At 35.3% G+C, this 13,820-nt stretch overlaps 2 protein-coding genes across 2 annotated transcripts in view; one reads left to right on the top strand and one right to left on the bottom strand.

Moving 5' to 3' along the window:
• LOC107089796 (rod cGMP-specific 3',5'-cyclic phosphodiesterase subunit beta-like) overlaps nucleotides 1–9,075 on the top strand; it is an 11,923-nt gene extending 2,848 nt beyond the window's left edge. The window contains exons 4-23 of the mRNA XM_015382767.1: nucleotides 1,484–1,573; nucleotides 1,674–1,814; nucleotides 1,911–1,985; nucleotides 2,099–2,163; nucleotides 2,321–2,387; nucleotides 2,469–2,516; nucleotides 3,231–3,380; nucleotides 3,494–3,637; nucleotides 4,352–4,417; nucleotides 4,571–4,720; nucleotides 4,807–4,914; nucleotides 5,018–5,127; nucleotides 6,663–6,750; nucleotides 6,829–6,929; nucleotides 7,018–7,125; nucleotides 7,197–7,260; nucleotides 7,343–7,417; nucleotides 7,710–7,793; nucleotides 7,982–8,135; nucleotides 8,882–9,075. Coding sequence (XP_015238253.1) covers nucleotides 1,484–1,573; nucleotides 1,674–1,814; nucleotides 1,911–1,985; nucleotides 2,099–2,163; nucleotides 2,321–2,387; nucleotides 2,469–2,516; nucleotides 3,231–3,380; nucleotides 3,494–3,637; nucleotides 4,352–4,417; nucleotides 4,571–4,720; nucleotides 4,807–4,914; nucleotides 5,018–5,127; nucleotides 6,663–6,750; nucleotides 6,829–6,929; nucleotides 7,018–7,125; nucleotides 7,197–7,260; nucleotides 7,343–7,417; nucleotides 7,710–7,793; nucleotides 7,982–8,135; nucleotides 8,882–8,934 — 1,941 coding nt within the window. The 3' untranslated portion in view covers nucleotides 8,935–9,075. The remainder of the gene's footprint in view (nucleotides 1–1,483; nucleotides 1,574–1,673; nucleotides 1,815–1,910; nucleotides 1,986–2,098; nucleotides 2,164–2,320; nucleotides 2,388–2,468; nucleotides 2,517–3,230; nucleotides 3,381–3,493; nucleotides 3,638–4,351; nucleotides 4,418–4,570; nucleotides 4,721–4,806; nucleotides 4,915–5,017; nucleotides 5,128–6,662; nucleotides 6,751–6,828; nucleotides 6,930–7,017; nucleotides 7,126–7,196; nucleotides 7,261–7,342; nucleotides 7,418–7,709; nucleotides 7,794–7,981; nucleotides 8,136–8,881) is intronic.
• Nucleotides 9,076–10,879: 1,804 nt separating this feature from the next.
• On the bottom strand, nucleotides 10,880–13,761 carry atp5i (ATP synthase, H+ transporting, mitochondrial Fo complex subunit E). The gene is made up of 4 exons (XM_015382770.1): nucleotides 13,656–13,761; nucleotides 12,982–13,036; nucleotides 11,091–11,189; nucleotides 10,880–10,965 (listed from the first exon to the last, which is right to left on the bottom strand). Exons 1-4 carry the CDS (start codon nucleotides 13,689–13,691, stop codon nucleotides 10,940–10,942), a joined length of 216 nt encoding a protein of 71 aa, XP_015238256.1. The 5' UTR covers nucleotides 13,692–13,761; the 3' UTR covers nucleotides 10,880–10,939.
• Between the last annotated feature and the right edge of the window lie 59 nt (nucleotides 13,762–13,820).

The raw sequence follows: 13,820 nt of genomic DNA, 5'->3' as shown, positions 1-13,820 counted from the left end.
CTGTCTGTCTGTCTGTCTGTCTGTCTGTCTGTCTGTCTGTTCTATTTACCCTGAGCTCCGTGAAATAAAAGAAATATAAATAAATTAACCCATTTGCTAATTCTGAGATTTAAATAATTGAAAAAGAGATATTTGCAAGGTTTTGATAATAATTCGATACATTTTATCTCACTGTATGTACAGTAAAAGATACAACAAAATGTTTACCTTTTGTCATATATTGATCAAAATGATGCCAAAAGAAAAAATTTGGCTTCATACTTTTCATTACTTCGCACTATTTTATCAAATTTTAGATAATCAACTTATCCTATTCATGTATGAAAAAAAGGTCAACTACTAACAAAATGGTGAATTAGTTTTAAAACACACTTTACAATGATCTTCATCTTTAGGTTATAATTTACTTGTAACTACCAGAATCTCATTTCAAGCTTTTTTTTTCAATTAAAAACTAAACTAAAACTGTAAGATCAATGCTCGAAATAATGAAAGAATAATCACAGAATATCCATTACCAGTCAGAGTTAAAATTGGTCTCATTTTGTGATATTATAACAAACAACACACTAATTGGATTTTATGTGATGGATCAGCAGAAAGTGATGCATAATTGTGTATTGGGAGAAATTATATATTGAATTTTATGCTCGTTAGCATAACGTAGGGGCAGTTTTTAGCACTGTGGCCTTGCAGCAAGAACGTCCTGAGTTAAATTCCTGGCCTACCGTCTTTCTACATGAAGTTTGCATGTTCGGCCTATGCATGCATAGGATTTCTCCAGGTACTCTGGCTTCCTCCCACAATATGACCGTTAGGTTGTTTGGTATATATAAATCGCCTTTAGGTGTGTGCATTGTTGTATGTCTCAGCCCTGTGATGGACAGATCACTTTTCCAGGAAGTATCCCTTCATTTTCCCATAGACTGCCAGAGAAAGGACCCACCCCCCCATGACCTTGACAGACAAGGGGAAGAAGATGGATGCTTAAAAATTAAATCTGAAATGTGTGCTTGTATTCAGCACCTTTTACTCGAAGACTCTAAAGTAGCCCTTTGAATGTCCACATTTATCTATTTTGATCTCAATATAAATCTGGCTGTTTTTTTTTTTTTCGAAAACTCTGATTTGTTTGAGAATTTTAGAGAACAAACAGCATCACAAAGATAAAATCACAATGAAGACGTAGCTTTAACACTGTTGCCTTACAGCAAGAAATTACTAAATATGGTTCAAATTGGGATAAGGGCTATTATTTAGTATATAATTATTTAGGCTTTATTCAGTTAGCACACTCTCCCTGGGCAAATGTGGGTTCTCTCTGAATACTCCAGATGCTCACCACTGCGAGATAAATGATTTTCTCCTACACTTCACCATTATGTGCAACTTCATGCTACATCACATGATATATATTCATGCAGTTGCTGTGCAATAATGTGGAATTGATATGTAAACATGCGATTCATGTTTTTGTTTGCAGCTCTTCTTGAAGTACCTGAAAATTGCTTCCCTGAACCTTAAGATCTTTCACCTAAGTTACCTCCACAACTGTGAGACACGTAAAGGACAGGTACCAGCAAAAATTTAGATAAACCCTTATTATTTCTATACTGCTCTGCTGCATTTAAAATCTGAAATGAAATGCTAAAACTCTGTTATGTTCCTTACAGCTGCTGCTGTGGTCTGCCAACAAGGTGTTTGAAGAGCTGACTGACATTGAGCGACAGTTTCACAAAGCCTTGTACACAGTCAGAGCCTATCTTAACTGTGACCGTTATTCTGTGGGCTTATTAGACATGACAAAGGAAAAGGTTTGATGTCTATCTTTAAGTTCTCACCTTAATTTGTTAATTTTTTTTTTTTTTTTTTTACATTATACTTACTGAATGTCCCCCTCCTTCTTTTAGGAATTCTTTGACATCTGGCCGGTGCTGATGGGAGAGCAGGCCCCGTACAGCGGCCCCGTAACTCCTGATGGAAGGGTGCGTTATTTCATCTAACTTTTCTTGTTTTATCACTTCTCTATTAAGTCTTTATTTATTGCAACATTCCTTGTTTTGGTCTGTGTTTCTAATCTATCTAATTCACCCTTCAGGAGGTAATTTTCTACAAAGTGATCGACTACATCCTGCATGGAAAAGAAGACATCAAAGTTATTCCGTAAGTACATCAACGGTTCTCTGTTTCATGCTCGGTCACTGGAAACACTATTCATAGTGGTTTAAAAATTATTATATTGATTATCATAAATCAGTTGCATAATGGATGTAATTTATAGCCACATCTGCTGATGTTTCTCTTTCAATTTGTCACAAAGAACTCCACCTGCAGACCACTGGGCCTTGAGCAGCGGCCTTCCTACTTATGTTGCTGAGAGTGGATTTGTGAGTTTCCTTTTCAATGAGTGCAGGTAGTTGTTAAATTATTTAATGCAAAATTTATTATTTTTCTTTTTTTCCCTTTAGATTTGCAACATCATGAATGCAGCTGCTGATGAGACGTTTCAATTCCAGGTGAGACTTTTAACCTTTCCAGGTGTTTGACAAAGTCCCGTCTTTGCTAAAGATTGATGACTCACATTTAGCAAAGTCCTGCTCATGTCCCACTCTGATCTCAGATCAGTGGAAGACGACACGGTTAGGGATAGGGACCATCTTCAGAAAACATTAGAAAGGGACTGATAGTTCTTCTTTTTTTATATTATGACATAAAAACATAAAATTATATTTTAAAAAATTTATACTAGCAAAATATAAGATATGGTCAGTCTTGAGATGAATGATGTCAAACTAAAGAAGAGACCAAAACAAACAATGAAAATCTAATTTTTAGGAGTTACAAAACCAATGCAAATTGAAAACTGACACAAAAAAATTTAATCTATTAATCTATTCTTCTTTGAATAGTTCTTTTGGAACTGCACGCTGATAAAAACTCGCAAATAAGTTGTTTGCTTAAGATTACAAACCATATACTAACTTCCTTTCAAACTATTTTATAGAGTTAATAAAATAAACTACAACTTAGATGGAAAAAAACTCCATAAAGACATTTTTTTGCTCTAAATAGATTTGTATTATCAGCTCAAAATACTAATGGTTGATCATCACTCTTTGTGGAAACATGGTTTATCCCAAAATTTAAGTTTAATATTGCTGGTTGTGTTGATTTCTCTTTTCTGTTAAAATTGCAAGTTCTTTCAGCTGAGTTTTCTTTTTTTATTGCAGAAAGAAGCTTTGGACAGCAGTGGCTGGACCATAAAGAATGTTCTCTCGCTTCCTATTGTTAACAAGAAAGAAGAAATAGTCGGTGTGGCAACCTTTTATAACAGGAAGGATGGAAAGCCTTTTGATGATCACGATGAAAATCTAATGGAGGTCAGGCAGATCTGTCTGTTTGTCAATTGACCAAATAAACTATATTCATAAAACAACAAATTTCTAATATCTTTATAAAGTGGTGTTTTAAAGTTAATATCTCTGATTCGAAGGCTTTGACTCAGTTCCTGGGATGGTCAGTCCTGATATCAGATACGTATGATAAGATGAACAGGCTAGAGAACCGGAAGGACATCGCTCAGGACATGGTGCTCTACCATGTCAAATGTCGAAATGATGAGATCCAAAATGTCCTGGTCAGTGGAACTTTAAATCAAAATAATGGAAATTTTAATTCATTAGTTCCGTTCTACTCCAGAAATCTCTGATTACATGAATAGAAATGTACCCCAGAATATTGCCCTGGTATAAAGATGGTACTTTTTCTATCACCCTTTGAGCTTTGTTGAGGAAAAGCCATTGTTAAAAGCTAATTATCTTGCATTGTATTTCAATCATCCCTGTTTTTCTGAAAAAGTAATACGTATTTTTTTTTGCTAACTATTATGGTTAGGATACGTCACCTATATTAACAACCCCAGCATCCCCGGAAAGAAGATAATTAACATTCTTGAATTTCAGCTAATTTGAAACATTTTCTTTTTGGAAGGATAGACTATTTTTGCAAAATGCATTTAAAATAATAACAGTTACTCATCCAAACAAGTTAAAAGGTGTGATGTACATGTTGTATTAACAGTATTAGGAGTCAAAACGCACAGAAGGCATGAGAAACTAATGGTTTGGGGTTAGTAAATGGAGTGGGATAAAGGATTTGGGTTATATAATGAAGGTGCAGTAAGAATAAATATGGGTGTTATGGGTTAGGCTTAGAGAAGTCTATCCCCTTGGTCAAAAAGAATCAATGCATTTCACTGTCTTTTTAATTCTAAAGTTATTTTTTTATTTGCTTTTGGATTTTTCCCATTAGGTTTAATTAGTTAAATTTAAAATTACACTTTTTTTTCTAGAACACAAGAGAGCTCTACAACTGCGAACCCTGGGAGTGTGAAGAAGAAGATCTTTTAGAGATTCTAGTAATGCTTAATTTGTATAGTACATATGTATATTGTACATATACATATACAATTATACTGCAGTGTATGACCAGGGAGAAAATGTAATTCAAAATACTATTCATGCCTTCTTCTTTGTCACTTAGTTTACATATTCTCCTGTTATAATTTTAGAAAAAAGATCTCCCTCCTCTTATCAAGAAATATGAGATCTACGAGTTCCGCTTCTCGGATTTTAACTGCACAGAACTGGATCTGGTGAAGTGCGGGATTCAGATGTACTATGAAGTCGGCGTGGTGAAGAAGTTCCAGATCCCTCAAGAAGTAAAATAGTTGCATATAAAAAAAACCATCTAGTTTTACTAAGGAGCACAACAAGTTGGAGACATAACTATTTGTTTTCTATCAAGGTGCTGGTTCGTTTCATGTATTCAGTCAGTAAAGGCTACAGAAAAATCACCTACCACAACTGGCGTCACGGCTTCAACGTGGGACAGACCATGTTCACATTGTTAACGGTATTTGTTAAAAAAGAAACAAAAAACACACCCTTAAAACCAGTTCAGTTATTGTCTAATCTTCAAAATGCTTCATATTGATATTTTCATCCTGTGTGCTCAGACAGGACATCTGAAGCGATACTACACAGATCTAGAAGTTATGGCTATGATCACAGCAGGATTTCTGCATGATATTGACCACAGGGGAACAAACAACTTGTACCAGGTCAAGTAAGTGGATACAATTTTTCCTCTCTTTACTCATTTAAATGCACTTCTTTTCATATAAAATAGTGTAAACGTCTGTTGGAATAGTTATTTCAAAAAAGACAAATATGTATTAAAATTGCTTGTTCCTTAGATTAAACTGGATTTAAATTATTTAATGAACCATGCATTCCACTCAATTTAAAAGAATAGGATTTAGAAGAAACAAGTCAATAACAAGCCGAAATAACATGGAGATTCAAAAGTCATTGCCTTAAATAAAACAATACATTTTTTATTGTTCTCTGAGGTATCAGAAACAGCGCTGAACTCTTTGTTTTAAATTGTTAGGATTATTGTTGTTGATGTGATGTGTGAGTCAGCTAACCCCTAATAATACCTGCCTGTTGTGTTAGAAATAATGTTTTCCAAACTAGTTCATATAATTAGGACAGTTCCTCTGTCAGGATAAAAGGTCACCTTCATTCTGAACATGGCAAAGATTTAGGAATGGAATGACAGCGCTGTCCTTTATCTAAGAACAAAGTGTAATATTTTGATAAGGCTTGAGCCATGGATGTCGCCTCCTCTGCAAACGTGTATTACATAATGTGTGATCATGTTGCATACTGGAGTTGTATAAAATGCTTCTTTAACTGTGAGTCGGGGCCACTTCAACGAGATATGCCCCGGTTGATAAGCAGCTGTCTTCCATTACCCTAAGTAACTTCTATGGACTGACTAAGATCACAATTTCTGTCATAATCTTTTTACAAGTCTCATTGATATTTAATACATATACATTATGTAGTGTTATTTAAAGAGTTTTTCCCAAGTGAACTCTTCTCAGGAAAGAATCAGGAAGAGAAAGCTTCAAGGTGTAAACACAGAGCTTTTCTTAACAAAATATATCAGAACTGCATCCATATTTTGTTGAGTATCTGGATATAAATAAGCAGGTGACACATTTGTTCAGACTTACCAGTGTTTATCTTAAAGAAAGACTCAACGCTATTTCTGAGAATTTGAATTGAAAAAGCTTCCTGGATGGGAAGCCAAATGTCTTTAAACTTGGAAACAAAGTCCAGTGGATTGCTTTAAAAAAAAAAAAAAAAAAAAAAAAAAAACATTTTTGGGATATATAGAAAGACAAATAAATTAATGAGAATTCAATAAATGCAAATGGTAAAACTGACTTTCACTCAAACAGCAGATGTTACAATAATAGAAAAATGTTTATATATGGAGTCTGACTTACGCAAACGCACACAAAGCTGACATTGGGAGCCAATGTCCTTATTATAAATAAGATAAGTAAGTATAAGTAAGATTAAATAATACCACATGACAAAAGTTTATCCTGTTCCATGGAAAAGAAGCTTTAAGGTTTTATAATTTTTCACACTGGTGTCCTATGTAAACTAGAAGATAAAACTGGACTGAATAAGAGTTTAAAAGGTTTGGAGTTTTTTAATGTGTCAACGCTCAGTTTAATTTCAGATGGCTGAGGGGGACTTAGCTGGCAAATATTTAGGAATTGTTCTTATATCCCTCATCAGATCTGGTAACCCTCTGGCCAAGTTACACGGCTCCTCCATCCTGGAACGACACCATCTAGAGTTTGGAAAGTTCCTTCTCTCTGATGAGGTAACAGAAAATGGTGGAACTTGGTGTTTAACCTAACGTAAACTACTTGTCTTATCTAACTCTGCATTTTATCTGCAGTCACTGAATATCTACCAGAACCTGAACAGGCGGCAGGTTGATCATGTGATCCATCTTACCGATATTGCTATCATCGCCACTGACCTGGCTCTTTATTTCAAGTTAGTGCTGCCTCTCAACCTTGATCTAAACCTATTATATATTTATCATTGGTTTTAAATATATTAGATAATTAATTCTCTATCACAGGAAGCGAACAATGTTCCAAAAGATTGTGGACCTTTCAAAAACCTATGAAGATGAGAAGAAATGGGTGGACTTCATGTCTCTAGAAACAACCAGAAAAGAGATTGTCATGTGAGTGAAATAAAAGCATTCATGTTTCTTCAGTCCTGCACATTTCTAACTTTTGTAATTTGTTATTTCAGGGCCATGATGATGACAGCATGTGACTTGTCTGCCATCACAAAGCCCTGGGAAGTACAAAGCAAGGTTAGAGTATTGGCAATGAAAAAACTCAGCAAAGTGGAAAGCTGGTTGCTCAGTCACAAATCATTGTATCTTTATTCTTCAGGTTGCATTGTCTGTGGCTGCAGAGTTCTGGGAACAAGGTGATTTGGAGAGGACAGTGTTGGAACAGCAACCGATTGTGAGTTTGCAATTCTCTGAAAGTTAAAGTAGATTTGATAAATGCCTGCAGACACATTTAAGTTCATAACATAAAGAGATTTTATTTAAAAAAAATAATTTGTTTAGAATCAAGCTACATCCTCCACATATATTTTTAGTATACTAAGTAAAAATGTTTTGAAAATTTAGTCTGCAAATGAGTAACATTGATACTGAAGCATAAACATAAAATAATCTTCTGAAAATAGTTTAAATTAATTATTTTGATAAATGACTTAGCCCTAACAATGACTGCATTGTCCTCTCCACAGCCAATGATGGACAGAAATAAAGCAGCAGACCTTCCAAAGCTCCAGTGTGGTTTCATTGACTTTGTCTGCACGTTTGTCTACAAGGTACTGCCTTCAATTGTTTCCTTGTGCACAACAAAGGCCATGCATGGTGTATTTGAAATTTATTGATATGTCTTTGATTTATGTAAACCAGAATGTAATTGTTGGGCCAAACCCAACCATCTGATTCATTTCTCGCTTCGTATTACATTTTCGTTGGTCTTTATTTTGTTTGTCTCATGTTTTCACAGGAGTTTTCTCGCTTCCATCCACAAATCACACCCATGCTTGATGGCATCCTTAACAACAGGAAAGAATGGAACGCAAAGAAAGAGGAATATGAGGCTAAACTTAAAGCCATAGAGGAAGAGAACGCTGCAAAAGAAGCTGCTAAGGCAGCAAAAGGTAACTCATTATGCTTGGTCACTATCTGATCGTTTGTTTCACCTAGTCAGACTAAGACATTAAATCTTTTGTTACGTCATCCCCACAAGCTAATAATAATTACATTGATAACTTATACTTACAAAGTCCTAAGCTCTAACAATTGAAGTTTAGCAATGAATCTGTGTAGCTACTTCTCAACTTGGCAAAAGGGATCATGCTTATTTGCAGATCCCAGCTGCTTTTGTATAAGATGAAAATGGAACAGAACTGAGACTATAAGACAATTTATTACATTATTAAAAACTATAAAGGAAGAGGGGCGGATTCCTTTGCAAAAAACAAATACATAAGGAGACACAAACGAAATTCAATTTTAAAAATGTTCAGCTCAAAATATATATTTATATATACATTCATAAATTGCCAGGATCATTTCAGAAAAAAATGGGGGACTGCTGTTTTGTTGGAGTTTCTTCCCCAGTCTTCAACAATATTCATAGCTGGGGTCACTGTCTCCACTATGGTTGCTTTACAGTCTTGTGGTGGTGTGCTGTGCACTCCAAAATCTAATAGTTTATTATCAGAGGTCTGAAGGAAATAGGATGTATATTGTTTGGGTGGCCTCCTATCGTAGTGATCAATGAACTCTTGATCAACATGTTGGTCGTAGAAAACATTTAGTAACACATTCCTTACTACAAGAATGTTCCAGGCTTAATGTTCACTCAGAGATGTACTTTTTTTTTCTTTTTTGTCTCATATAGGTGCTGCAAACAACCCCAGCGATGGAGGCTCCAAGACTTGCTCCATTTGCTAAAAGACACTGAAGATGGGAAATCCAGAATCATGTGAAAACTACAGGAAACATGTATCAGATTCACTGGCAAGCAAAAAAGTTATAAAATCAGGAACTTGAAAATGCTTTTATAAACCCATAAATACTTCTTCATAGAGAAAACTCTGCTCTTCTATACCAGGACAAGGACACCAGGACAGCACCGAGGTCCTGGATATAATCTTGTATTTAAATAGAATGTTTAATTTGTTTTTTCATTTAAATTATTTTGTTCCAAAAAGATCAGTTACCTTTTAAGAATTATTACTAGGTTCTTATAGTGCTCCTGTTCTGAGCCTTGTTTCTTCTGTACAAATAATATTTTGTATGTTTTGTTTTTTGTTTCATTCTAGCAGGTGTCACAAAACCATTGTAAATACTTCACATAGCAAATAGTACACCTGCTCCATAAGTATTGTAATACACAAAAAGAAAACGTAGTTCTGTTAGATTTTTATGGAAAAGTCTAGACTTTAACAAGGTCAAACTGAAAGTAGAACATTGACCACATAGTTTTTTTAATGGTCACTCCTTCCAGTCAATATTTACAAATGAGAGTCTGTTTACCTTGACTCCAGAGATCTATATCTACATTGTGCTAGAATTAGTGAGGCAAAGCAACAGGTTATTTCTGTGCAATAGATGTGTGAGAGTGCAATCAGTGAAGTCTGTAGTTGCTTCTCTGTGATGCCTTTTTAATGTATATACTGAGTCTGTGTGTATGCATGTGTGTGGGAAAGAGCATGGCCAAGACAACATTTTATAAAGTACATAAAATGTTAAGTTGGTTTTAAATTGCTTTAAAAATAAGTCAGTATATTAAGCTCAGTGATGGAGATGAGTGGTGACCAAATGCTACATCTTCAAGAGAATGAAGAACTTTATGCAACTAAATGAAGAAATTGACACGTCCTAAAGAAACGCAAAGAACGTGTAAACTATAAAAGATAAGGTCCAGGACCTGAACCCAGGACTGTGGTGCTGCGGGGCAGCAGTGCTTAACATTTTGACTTCTGGGAAACAAAAAGGTTTTAACCAACTAAAAGGAGCAGCCTGGCTTTAACAACATGTACATACTGCTTATCTTGTAAATATATAAATTCAAAAATATTTTTCAAGGTAAAATAGCAATGCTTATTTTTATTAGAGATCTGCAGAGGAGCCATCTGATAAATACACAGCTCTCTCTGAACCACGAGTGCATCATTCTAGCTTAAATTACACTTTTTAGTAGAAATTGAGGCTTGGATGTATAAAAATAAATATATTAGGTAATATCTGAACCTGTATGTTGATACAGCTGTTATATATGTAATGCAGTTATTTTGTTTTGCAGCCAGAGTTAAAGCTTGCCTCATTGCCTGTTCCTTGTCTACAATGACGGCCTAAATAAAGCAGATGTATTTTTAAAGTTGTCTCAGTTTATTTTTTAAAAGTTAAACTCTATTCCCAGTAAAAATGAACTGACAGATCTGGTTTTCAAACCAGCAGTGGTAAGTTTTTTTTTTCTTTTCTCAGACACAAGACTTAAAAAAAAAAAAAAAAAAAGAGACATTTAAACAATCATTTCTAGAGTTGAACCATGAAACTAATACTAATTCACAAATACCTACTATCTTCTGTAGTGTTCTGTAACATTCATTAATATCGTTCCCTTTATAATGAGGGTTAGAATGTTACACAACTGAAGAGTATTGAAGGATAAATTCTGGCCACATTGCACTTTCTACTACTGGCCCCTGACCCTAATCCTTGGATTAAAGCTAAACTAGGCTGGGATTAGAGGAATGCTTTTCCCAGGGCTCATCTGTCTCTGAAGGACAGGAGTATGTATTCCAACTACCTGTAATGCCCCTGAAATGTTTCCATAGGAAAAAATGATACTGTTTTGGTATGAAAGATCATCAAATAAAACACAGCCACACTAAAATGAAGGCATGAGAAACATTGGAGATTTTATTGAGATCAGGATTGGACCATAGGTAGTTCATTTGAGGATGGTGTCAGAATTTGCTGCAAAGGAAAAAACAAACAAACAAAAACAGGAAAGTAAGTATAAAATACAAATATAAGAAAATTGTATGTAGTTGACCAAAAAGTGGAGAATATTACAAAAATATTGCTTTTTTTTTTTTTACCTTCTGACAGTTGTTTGTAGATGCGCTCCTGCTCTTCTCTGAGCTTCTTTTCTGCCTCCTCAACCCTCCTCTCCTCCTCAGCAATAGGCTTTAGGTAATCTTAAAAAACAAACAAAAACAGTACTGCCAGTTCAAAGAGTATTTCTGTAAGTACAAAATATAAACCCCAAAAAGAAGAGGAAAAAATTGATAAGCTAACATTTTCGAGATGGGTGTTTCCTATGAGGGTGGAAGCATAATGCTTAAGAGAAAGGTTGAAAGATCAGTGTTCAGGGAGGAATGAACTGGGCCACTGTTAGGATTCTAAGACACCTCCTTCGAACAGTGAGAGCATAAAAAAATGAAACATGGCTGGGTCTTCCAGCACGACCAGGGGTGGCTAAAATGCTTTTCAAGGTCCTAAAGTGGCCTAACCAGACTAAAGACCTCAAATATAAATACCTACTTTTGACCCTAATTTACAAATACTGTACATTTAAAAATCCTACCATGCAATATCCTTTTTCCCCCTTCTCATTTTGTTTTTCATAGTTAAATTGTACATGTGATAAAAATTACAGAACTCTCCCATTTCCTCAAGGAGGAGAATTTGGAGATATGACCCTCTGTATTATTGCAATGCTAGTAACCACATTAGTAATGTTGTGACCATTTACGCTAAATTTTTGTAGGTTGTAATTGCTACCAATTTAGTTTTCTTCTTTGGGTAGTTATTATATATTTAAGTTAAAGTAGAACCAAAATTTGTAATAAATTATTTTACATTTAGAATTGTTTAGATTACGTTGTTAAGTGTTAGACCCTCCAATTAATTTGAGTAATTAAGAACACACCGGGTGCTGGGTGGAGGTCGATTGTTTGGAAAATGTCTGGTGTGGAGTGTGGACGAGAGCACTTTTTTAGAGCTTCAAACATTAAATTGACATTAATTTTCATTTAGACATTTTTAGTAATTATGTTGTCTCTGCTTTTATAATGAATAAATCAAGTAGGAAGTGCGTAAAAGAACAAAAACGACCTGTTACCAACCCGTGGCCTTTGTTGGAAATCTTGGTCTATTTGGAAAAGAAGGCCATGACAAGTAATATTGTTTATTTGAAACAATTGTCAGAGGAGGATTAGACTATATATATATTCAGCTGTTAGAAAAAGAAAAATTCGGGGAAAAAAGGCGCAAAATAAACAATCTTTAAGGTTAAGCTAATCTCTGTTCAACAGATCTGCTTTTGGTAACGCTGGGACCCAAGTAATGGAAGTTCCTTTATCCCAAATTTAATGTGACTGTATATCAGCAATGAATCCTTTAGCTGCCCACTTACCCACACCCATCACCATGATGAAACATGGTGGGCCTCAGTGGAAAGGGTTGCCATTCTGTTGAGGCTGCAGCAAATTCAAATCTGTAACTTCTCCAGTAAGGGATTTAATGTCTGGAAAGATGCCAATTAACAGGTCTAACAAGTCTGCGGCTTAAAAACTTTTTTTTTTTTTCAAGCATCAATGCAGCATGCTCCAGAAATGCCAGGCCCAACTTATTCAGCTCACTTTTGAAAAGGACCTGATGCAAAGATTCAAGTCTGAGTGGAAAGATGCACCGACAAGGAGGTTCAGCCTGAGAAATGCTGCCTCCTGCTTTACTGGCTGGGGAAAGGTTAGTGCTGCAGACAATTAAAGTAGGTACAAACAGTAGTGTATAGGATTTCCTGAAAGCGCGTTCACGATGCTATGGAAACCGCGGCAGACCAAACCAGATGAAAGTGCGCATTCAGCNATATCAAAAAAGTACTCCAGAGTGTTGTTCAGCATGGGGGTGAGTAGAAAATGAAGGCTAATCATGTTTTGGGTGTACTATTCCTTTAAGACTAAGGTCTGGTGACGGGTCTGCACTTACCAAACCTCTGCTTCCCATACAGCATTCCCAACAGCAGAGCAGACCATCTGGCTGTCTGGAAACCAGAAAAAAACAAAACAAATCATTCTGCCAGCTGGTGCTGGTTAAAATAATATCATGTACAATTTGTATTAATCTAATAATTAAATGCCTTAAACAAGAAACAAAGTTTTCAGCAGAGATAGTTAAATAATGATAGTAATGTATGAATAAGTCCCATCACTATGCATCACAGAACTTATCTTTTACTCATTCCTTTATAGACTATACAAATAGAACATTTTCAATATCAATTTATATAGAGGGAAGAGATTATTTTCATTAAATTGGTGCAAATTACAGATCATTAGACTTGCATTTATCACTAACCTCATAAGCCAGAAGATAAATAGATAGTAAAGTGAAATAGCAGTTCACTTTAGATAATACCAATAACGCGCTTTATATAACCCATATGGAAGAAGTTAGTCGTTGTTCTGAGAAGCAAAATACATCTAACTGACTTCAATGTCAGCTAGCAAGTGCCCGTTAGCATGCTACCAAAACAATGGCCTGGAACACACTTTAGGTCCCTGTGTCTGTCTATAAAAGACAGTTTTAAGTTTTAAGTTTATTTATCAAATTTCCATTAATAGGTAACTCCCACTGCATGCAAAATATATTTGTTATTTTACCTTGATTAGCGGTGACACTGCGACTGGAGGAGCCATGATGAAAGTGGACAGACCGACTTCTTCTTCTTTTAGAATTTACCTGGCGGTTAGCAAACTAACTTAAGGCGCGTTTACCGCCACCTACCGAACTGGAGTGGGGACTGTTTGTTGATAGCTCAACGTGTA

The sequence above is a fragment of the Cyprinodon variegatus genome, unplaced genomic scaffold (assembly GCF_000732505.1).
Source record: "Cyprinodon variegatus isolate N-32 unplaced genomic scaffold, C_variegatus-1.0 Scaffold266, whole genome shotgun sequence".
Taxonomy (NCBI): domain Eukaryota; kingdom Metazoa; phylum Chordata; class Actinopteri; order Cyprinodontiformes; family Cyprinodontidae; genus Cyprinodon; species Cyprinodon variegatus.
Note: the sequence above shows the minus strand (reverse complement) of the source record. Positions and strands in the feature narration are given on the sequence as shown.

Bases quoted from the DNA above. Each gene is read 5' to 3' on its own strand.
- atp5i (XM_015382770.1), bottom strand. From the start codon at position 13,691: ATGGCTCCTCCAGTCGCAGTGTCACCGCTAATCAAG. The intron at 13,037-13,655 runs GTAAAATAACAA...TCTGGTTTCCAG, and splicing joins CAGTGTCACCGCTAATCAAG to ACAGCCAGATGGTCTGCTCT. The intron at 11,190-12,981 runs GTAAGTGCAGAC...TTGTTTTTTAAG, and splicing joins GTATGGGAAGCAGAGGTTTG to ATTACCTAAAGCCTATTGCT.